Here is a 9,826-nt window from a genome sequence, read left to right as displayed (position 1 = left end):
TCCAATATGTACATACAGCTAGCCTAAATAGCGTGTTAGCATCGATTAGCTTGCAGTCATGCAGGGACCAAATATGTCTGATTAGCACTCCACACAAGTCAATAACATCAACAAAACTCACCTTTGTGCATGTTTCATGCGCAGCGTTAAAAGTTTGGTGGACAAAATGAGACAGAAAACGAAGTGACACAAAACACGTCTTAGAAAGTCGGAGAAAGTTATACATGTAAACAAACTAGGGTGAGTTCAAGGACCGCCAAGAGTAGGACAAAACGGCGCTGGCCAAATACTCGAATCAGTGGAGCATTTTTAATAAAAACAGTGTGTTTTATAACAATTAGGGAGGTTTGTGTCATGTTTGTCTTCCTGCAGAAACCACATTAAAACAAAGAATATATTTTTTATATTTTTTTCCCTCATATTTTTCCATTTTTCATACATTTTTGAAAAAGCTCCAGAGACCCACTAGGGCGGCGCTAAAGAGCCGCATGCGGATTCCCGTTCTAAGGGTACGGAGCATAGAGCGCTACTGCCTACTGTCGCTGACGAGACGCAGGGCCGCCATCTTGGAGTGGTGATCATTTGGCAGGAGCAAAGAACTCTCAGCGCATTTCGTTCATCTTACTTCACTGAATACCACTCATTTTCATGCGCGTTTTTGTCATACGTGTAGTTATGATAAAGGACACATGTTTTATTATTCATAGTTTGCTTAACAGTAATATAATATTCTTATATGCTATAAATCAGGGGTGCCCATTACGTCGATCGCGAGCTACCAGTCGACCGCGGGGGGTGTGTCAGTCGATCTCCAGCCAGGCTTTTAAAAAAATAGACCTAAAAATTAGTGATCATCAATCTTCACCAAGACGTCACTTAAATGACATTCACGGTACCGGAGGGTCTTGTGAGATGACGCTGGCTGCTGCAAGATCATTATTATGAAAATATGACCGAGAGGAAGGCGAGAAACACTTTTTATTTCAACAGACTCTCGCGCCGTACCTTCCGTCAAAACTCTAAAGGCCGACTGCACATTTCCTATCTTCACAATAAAAGCCCTGCTTCATGCTGCCTGCGCTAACTAAATACAGAGTCTCGGAAAACTGGCGTGCACAAGCGATCCCTCAGATAGCTGGCGTGCACATCACCTGTGCACGCCAGCTTTCCGAGACTCTTATTTTGTTAGCGCAGGCAGCATGAAGCAGGGCTTTTATTGTGAAGATAGGAAATGTGCAGTCGGCCTTTAGAGTTTTGATGGAAGGGACGGCGCGAAAGTCTGTTGAAATAAAAAGTGTTTCTCGCCTTCCTCTCCGTCATTTTTTCATAATAATGAACTGGCAGCAGCCAGCGTCATCTCACAAGACCCTCGGGTGCCGTGAATGTCAATCAAGCAAGCTACGGAATTTGCCGCCAATGTTTTTCTTGTAAAGTGTATGGAAGCTGGATGAATTAGATGCCAAAAACCAACCACTTTCATGTGGTATTGTACAGAAAGGACAACTTTTTTTCTCCTCCATTTGAAAATGTGGGCGTTATCATCATTACTGTCTGATTCCAATCAATGCAAGTCATCAGAATCAGGTATTACACCAACTTATATTCTTGTCTTTGTGAAAGAAAGACATCTATATGTGTTACACATGCTTGTATTATCATTAAACACATTTAACTTGTTTACAAAAATGTCTCTTTCATAAATAAATAAATATAAATAATATATAAATGAGGTAGATCCCCTCGAGTTGGTCAATTGAAAAGTAGCTCGCCTGCAGAAAAAGTGTGGGCACCCCTGCTATAAATGAATGGACCAGGGGTAGGGAACCTATGTCTCTAGAGCAGTGGTCTCAGACACGTGGCCCATCGGCCAATTGCGGCCAGCGAGACGTTATTTTGCGGCCCCCACCTTAATATGAAAGTTTAATATTAGTTTTATATGAATGGCGCTTGACAGCGTTGTGTGCGGAGCTGAAGGAATCTACCAATCACGGTGTGGTATGTGGCTCTCGAGGGCCGAAAATTGACGTAACTTGCGTGATCCGAGCAGAGAAACGTTTTGCCCCCCCCCCTCGACGATTTTTTTTTTTTTTGGGTCCAAAATGGCTCTTTCAACATTCTGGGTTGCCTACCCCTGCATTAGTGGAAAAGCGACAAATGAGTGAAACGTTGCCATGGAGACGAGGGTTTTCTTACGGGCCTGGCTGCAGTCGTACCGCGACACCTGTCCTTCCGTAATAACAATCCCAGATAACCTGGACCTATTCAAACCGTTATTTGTTTTTTATTATTATTTAATTTGCATTGCCTCACATTACTTAATTCTCATTGTGTTCATTTATATTTTGGTTTTATTTTGTGTTGAAAACAAAAATAAAGATATTTAAAAATATTTTTTTCAATAATTTTTTCTTGCGGCCCCTGCCTCACCCAGACTCTGCATCCAGTGGCCCCCAGGTAAATTGAGTTTGAGACCCCTGCTTTACAGTCATACCCAACTATTGTGACCAGGGGCCCCGAAAGGGGGGGTAAAGGAGACGGATTCTAGGGGCCCATGATGGAGGGGGGCCCAGAGAGGCCCGTAATGATGATGAAAACATAATAATGAAAAAATAATGACACTAACTTGGGGGCCCTTGTAAAGATTATTTTCATGGGGCCCAAAATCCCTAGCGGCGCCCCTGATTGTGACAACGACTTTTTACTATCAACTGAGTTTCATTTTTTAAGGATTTCTGCTGGTGGTGTGCCTCTGGACTTTTTCAATGAAAACAATGTGCCTCGGCTTAAAAAAGGTTAAAAAACACTGCTATAAGCTGCTCGCCGGATCCTCATCACCACTTCAAGATGGCGGCCCAAATTCTCGCGTCACATCAGCCAATGCTGCGTCTACTTCTAACATGTCTATGGACAAAACAATCGATAGCGGAACTTGTCGTGTTTAGTTTGAGGGGAAAGCATGTGAGATTTGATGTTGAGTGAGGTTGTGAAATGATCAGGTTTACCTTTAATGCACCGAGGAAGGCGAACATGTCACTTTGAAGCGTTTGAGAGGACCGATTTACAGCTCAGGCATTTAATCGAAGGCCGATTAAATGAGCAAGATGGCGACCATGTCACTTTGAAGTGTTTGAGAGGACCGATTTACAGCTCAGGCATTTAATCGAAGGCCGATTAAATGAGCAAGATGGCGACCAACGACCCCCGATAAAGCCAGAGAACGTCAACATTGAAGTGTTTTTAAGCGTCAGCGCGGAATTTGACACGCTTTGGAAGACAAAAAGAAGGTACTTTTTCATCTATGCGGGTGAATGTGGACATTAATGAACGCTTGCTCGATACTGCGTCACGTTTCGGGCTTAGTTAGCTCGCTGAAGCAGGAGTGAGTACGAGTAAAGGCCCGACGAAATACAAAATAAAAGCACGACATTTTTGTACAAAACAATACTACAAACTAATGAAGTCACCCTCCATGCGGATAGTTCATTTGACTGGATAAGACACCCTACGTTTAGATGAATATATCTTGAAATGAACAGGACTTTATAAAATGAGAAATGAGTATTTTATTCTGAAAACGAACATTATTCAACTTGCAACGCTTAAATTAAACATGCAAAACTAACTTTTCTAACGTGACAATAGACCGTGGAGGAATTGCAGATACATTTGGGCATACTTGCCAAACTGAGTGTGGCCACCGCTGCTGCCCACTGCTCCCCTCACCTCTCGGGGAGTAAACAAGGGTGATGGGTCAAATGCAGAGAATACGTTTGCCACACCTCGTGTGCATACAAATTCAGCGCCTCTCCCGAAAACCTCCTGGGACAAATTTTCTCCTGAAAATCTCCCGAAATTCAGGCGGACCGAGTGACGTGTCGACAGCCTGCTTTCACGTCCGCTTTCCCACAATATAAACAGAGTGCCTGCCCAATGACGTTATAACTGTAGAATGATCGAGGGCGAGTTCTTGGTTTCTTATGTGGGTTTATTGTTAGGCAACAACACACAACAACAGCAGTCACGTTTTCGTCGACCGTAAAACAGTTTGTCTGCCGTAAATAGCAATGTTGTGACACTTTTAAACAGGACAATACTGCCATCTACTGTACATGCATATGTGACAATAACATCTACGGCTTTGAGAGCAGTGGTTCTCAACCTTTTTTCAGAGATGTACCCCCTGTGAACATTTTTTTAATTCAAGTACCCCCTAATCAGAGCAAAGCATTTTTGGTTAAAAAGATAAAGAAGTAAAATACAGCACTATGTCATCAGTTTCTGATTTATTAAATTGTATAACAGTGCAAAATATTGCTCATTTGTAGTGGTCTTTCTTGAACTATTTAGAAAAAAAAGATATAAAAATAACAAAAAAATTGTTGAAAAATAAACAAGTGATTCAATTATAAATAAAGATTTCTACACATACTGCGATGAGGTGGTGACTTGTCCAGGGTGTACTTCGCTTTACGCCTGATTGTAGCTGAGATAGGCACCAGCGACCCCAAAGGGAATAAGCAGGTGGATGGATAGCTGTAAATCTACTCCTCCCCTCTAAGCCACGCCCCCAGCCCCCACCTCCCGAAATCGGAGGTCTCAAGGTTGGCAAGTATGTATTTGGGTGAATGCTTCAAAGAATATGTTTTTATCCATTCATCCATCCATTTTCTACCGCTTGTCCTTTTTAGGGTTGCGGGGGGTGCTGGAAGGCGGGATACACCCTTATTTATTATTATTATTGTTGTTATTATTTTCCACATTTTCGCGGGCTCTACCTTCAATTTTTCACCTGATTCAAAGCGTTCCAACTTCAAACAGTTCAGTCTATTCAGGAACTGCAGGCTTTCCATTCACAAATTCCCAGATTTCCAGGTTTTCTGGGACATTTTTCCCATTTAAAATGAATTGGCCATTTTTCAAGCTTCCACCATTTCCACATTTTTCGTCCTATTCAACACATTCCACCCATCCTGGACATTCAAACTATTATTTTTCCAAGTTCAAGAAAATTCCAGGAATTCAATTTTTTTTAAAACCCTTTTTCTGTTGACTACTCCTTCCACATTTTTCAACCCACTTCAACTGTTCCACCGACCAAACATTCCTCTTAATCAGGACTAAAACAAAGATGTTTTGTGAACTGGAAAAAATTCCCCGTTTTCCCGAAATTCCTGGAATCCCTTAATAGAATTTCTCAATGAAAAATGTTACTACTTAAACATTTTTTGACCAATTAGAAAATTCCAACACCAACTCATTCAGAACATTTAAGCCCTCTACCATTTTCCCAAAAAATTCCCGGTTTTCCCGAAATTCCTTAATAGAATTTTTCAATGAAAATGTTACTACTTCAACATTTCTCGACCAATTAGAAAAAAATCCAACACCGACTCATTCAGAACATTTAAGCCTTTCACAATTTTCCTCAAAAAATCCCGCTTTTCCAGAAATTTCCGTTGAAATGAAAGGAACATTCTTAATTGTTCCACAACTCCCACATTTTTTATCCGTTTCAAACCGTTCCAACTTCCAAAATATTCCGGAATTGTGTGCTCTCCTTTAACAATTAAGAAAAAAATTCCCAGATTTCCGAGAATTCACAGTTTTGCGGGACATTTTTTCCATTTAAAATGAATTATCCATTTTTCTAACTTCCATTTGCACATTTTTCAACCTATTCAAAGCATTCCACCTTCAACACATTCCACTCATCCTGGACATTCAAGTGATTATTTTTCCAAGTTCCAAAAATTCCAGGAATTCCATTTTTTTTTAAACCCTTTTTCTGTTGACTACTCCTTCCACATTTTTCAACCCACTTCAACTGTTCCACCGTCCAAACATTCCTCTTAATCAGGACAAAAACAAAGATGTTTTGTGAACTGGAAAAAAATTCCCGGTTTTCCTGAAATTCCTTAATAGAATTTCTCAATTAAAAATGTTACTATTTCAACATTTCTTGACCAATTAGAAAATTCCAAAACCAACTCATTCAGAACATTTAATTAAGCCTTCTACCATTTTCCCAAAAAATTCCCGGTTTTCCCGAAATTCCTTATTACCATTTCTATATTAAAAGTGTTACTATTTCAACATTTCTTGACTAATTTTAAAAAATGCCAACACTAACCATTTCAACTCATTCAGAACATTTTCCCCCAAATTCCCGCTTTTCTCAAAATTGCCATTGAAATGAACTTCTTCAAAGTTCCACAACTCCCACATTTTTTATTCGTTTCAAACCATTCCAACTTCACAATATTCAGGAAGTGTGTGATCTCCTTCAACAATTACATTTTTTTCCCCAGGATTTCCAAAAATTCACAGTGTTCAGCGACATTTTCCCCATTCAAAATGAATTATCAATTTTTTAAACTTCCACATTTTTCAACCCACTCCACCATCGACACATCCAGCTAACACTTTCCCAATTTCCCAAACCAATTTCCGTTTTTCCTGGAAATTCGAACTCTTCCACCATTCATGCCACATTCTATCAGCATTTCACTTCAACTTCATTCAACGGGATGAGGAATTGCCTCATCTAGTCACGTACGGCTCCTTTAAATTGAGTGTCAAGAAATGAAGGCCACCGTGTGAGTCTCATGAAATATGTTCTTTCTTCAGATCAGACATGTTGGGACTTGCAGCTGGCAGATATCTGATTGCTGGGGTGAGTCCAGGAGAAAAGTGTGTGTGTGATTACCTGCGAGGTGTGATGAGAACCCGGGTGCTGTGTTTGCAGCGTCCAATATGGAGATGCCTTCAAGCTGCAGCTCTGCAGACCCGTGCTCCGGTGTGGTCTGCACCCCGACCCGTCAGCTGGGCCGCCTCACGTCTCTGCCATTCAGACACCAAGGGTTCCGGTTTGAGAACCATCACGCGGGCCCCAAAACCCGCCCTGTACCTTGGTTTCTCCGGGCTGCTGCCCTTCGTGGCTGCCCCCGTCCTCATGGCGACGACGCAGTCCTTCTACCCGGAGGTGGCGTACGCCCAACTGGTGTACGGCGCCTGCATCGTTTCCTTCCTGGGGGGCGCCCGCTGGGGTTTCGCCATACCGGACGGAAGTCCCGCTCGGCCGGACTGGAAGAACCTAGGCAACAGCTTTGTTCCGTCGCTGTTGGCCTGGCTGGCGCTGCTCTGCGGGCACAATGTGGCGGAGGGGGTCCTGGTCCTTCTCCTGGGCTTAGGTCTGTGTCTGCACTATGACCTGAGACTGCTCCCCGGCTACCCGCCCTGGTTCAAAACCATGAGGTGTGTCCTCACGCTGGTGGCCGCCTGCTCGCTGGTGGCCACCTTGATGCTGAAGAAGTTCTGCCCTGAGAAAAAGCTCCTAAGTTCGTGAGTCACTTCGACTTAATAAAATGTACAATAAGTCCTCTGGATCCGCCTTTTTATTTATTCATTCATTTGATAGGGAAATCATAATACAGGTACTGAAAAAAAAAAATTAAAGCTGCGAGCAGCGATGGACAGGACCGACTTTTGCTGGTGTTTCCTGCCTTTACCCATTCAACATATCTTTACCTGCACATTACCTACCTTCCCTGCATCCTGGAGTCACACTGGTGCTTCTTTCTGTCACCCATACACGCTGGTGCTTCCTGCCATCACCCAGACAACATATCTTTACCTGCACATTACCTACCTTCTCTGTATCCTGGAGTCAAACTGGTGCCTGCTTCTTTCACCCAGTCAACATATCTTTACCCGCACATTACCTACCTTCTCCGCATTGTGTGGTCACGCTGGTGCTTCCTGCTTTTAAGCGGCCATCTTGAGACAGCAGCAGCGCAGCAGCTCTTTGAAGGCTCGTAAAATCAAAACCGGAACAGTTAGAAAAACTCTTTGCGCAAGTTTTAATCAGAAGGGTTCAATCTCTCTCCTGTGCGAGTTTGAAGCCGACACAACAAACGCGCGCTCAAAGGAGATAATGTTTGAAAAAAGGTGACGGGTTTTTACAAAACTTTCGTTTTGAAGGGGTGATTGCCAACTTCCTGTTGATTTTTGCTGAAGGATGTCAATGAATGAAATGTAGGTCTAAGTGAGACCTACATAGAGGTTTTTGTTTCATGTTTCTACGACATTCCTACCGGAAGTGACAAGCAGTTTTGTCTGTGTTTTCTTCCTAGGAGCAGTTTTGTCTGTGTTTTATTCCTAAGGGGCGCTAGAGCGCAATTTTTAGTTTTGGGGCTTGCTTTTTTGTTTTTTTAATTAGATCGCAATTTACACCAGTCCTAATGTGTGTGTCCAGTTTGGTGAGTTTTGAAGCATTTTAAGGGGGTCAAATTACAGCTCAAAGAGGCAAAAATGAAATTTTTTAGGAAACTTTTGTTTTGAAGGGGTTTTTGCCAACTTCCTGTTGATTTTTGCTTAAGGAGGTCAGTGTATGAAATCTATGGCTAAGTCAGACCTACATAGAGGTTTTTGTTTCATGTCTCTACGACATTCCTAACGGAAGTTACAAGCAGTTTTGTCTGTTTTTTCCTAGGGGGCGCTAGAGCGCAATTTTGTTTTTTTGATTAGATCACAATTTTCGCCAGTCCTGATGTGTGTGTTAAATTTGGTGAGTTTGGAAGCATGTTAAGGGGGTCAAATTACAGCTCAAAGAGGCGGCGGTATAATTATAATAAAACCTTAGAAATACAATAGGGTCCTCTGTCCTAAGGGGACATACGGTCCCTAATAATATATATATATATATATATATATATATATATATATATATATACCGTATTTCCCGGACCATAAGGCACACTTAAAATCCTCAAAACTTAACAGTGCGCCTTATAATCTGGTGCACCTAATGTTAGGAATAATTCTGGTTGCGCTTACTGACCTCGAAGCTATTTTATTTGGTACATGGCGTAATAAGTTTGACCAGTAGATGGCAGCCACACATAAGAGGTAAGTGTAGGCTGCACTATGTTGACAACGTGACTCAAGTAAACAACACCAACATTTTATATGCTTCATTGAAAATATAGAAAATTACACATGGCTGTCAACAATCCATCAAAATGTTTTAGTAGGACTTTGGTAAGCTACGACGCCGCGCCGCTTGATGGATTGTACTGTGCTTCAACATAGGAGTATTATTATGCTGTGTGTAAGGTAAGACATATTATTTGGTGTTTTGTTTCGCAATATTATGCAAAAGAAACTTTTCTCACCTTCTGGTACCTGCTGATCTGTATTTGGGATCTGCATAAGTCCTGAAAAATTGCACGCCTCCACCTTTGTAGTCCGTAATATTTTTTTTGGGTTGATCCGCCTTTTAAAAAAACAACATTTATTTATTAATTTGATAGGGAAATTATAATACAGGTACTGAGAAACAGACAGTTCCGAAAAAGAAAAAAAAATTTGATTCGCCTTTTATTTATTCATTTGATATGGGAAAGGTTGTGTGGATTGGGTCATATATAAAAATGTTGTGCTGGAGACACTTTAAAGTGCAAGACAATGATAGTCATCATTGTCATTGTCACCGACGTACCACTGGGGTGAGTTTTTCCTTGCCCTTATGTGGGTTTGTCGTTGTGGTTTGTGCAGCCCTTTGAGACACTTGTGATTTAGGGCTATATAAATAAACATTGATTGATTGATAGGGAAATCATAATACAGGTAAGAAGAAACAACCCCCCCCCCCCCCCCAAAAAAAAACAAAAAATATATATTTTTTAAGCCATCTTTTAATTTATTTGTTTATTTTTAATCATATTTATTTGATAGGGATATCATAATACATATACGGAGAAACAGACCCCCCCCCCAAAAAGTACAAAAGAAATATATATATTTTTTCAAGTCACCGTTTTATTTA

The 9,826-nt window shown here is 41.3% G+C and overlaps 1 protein-coding gene across 1 annotated transcript; it reads left to right on the top strand.

Moving 5' to 3' along the window:
* Positions 1-3,044: 3,044 nt before the first annotated feature.
* Positions 3,045-7,383, top strand: LOC133550832 (transmembrane protein 69-like). The gene is made up of 3 exons (XM_061896899.1): positions 3,045-3,284; positions 6,628-6,673; positions 6,746-7,383. The coding sequence occupies exons 2-3, from the start codon at positions 6,635-6,637 to the stop codon at positions 7,343-7,345; spliced, it is 639 nt and encodes a 212-aa protein (XP_061752883.1). The 5' UTR covers positions 3,045-3,284; positions 6,628-6,634; the 3' UTR covers positions 7,346-7,383.
* Positions 7,384-9,826: the final 2,443 nt, after the last annotated feature.

This window comes from Nerophis ophidion, linkage group LG04, assembly GCF_033978795.1.
Source record: "Nerophis ophidion isolate RoL-2023_Sa linkage group LG04, RoL_Noph_v1.0, whole genome shotgun sequence".
Lineage (NCBI taxonomy): Eukaryota > Metazoa > Chordata > Actinopteri > Syngnathiformes > Syngnathidae > Nerophis > Nerophis ophidion.
The sequence above is the reverse complement of the archived record's forward strand: the minus strand, read 5'-3'. Positions and strand labels throughout refer to the sequence as shown.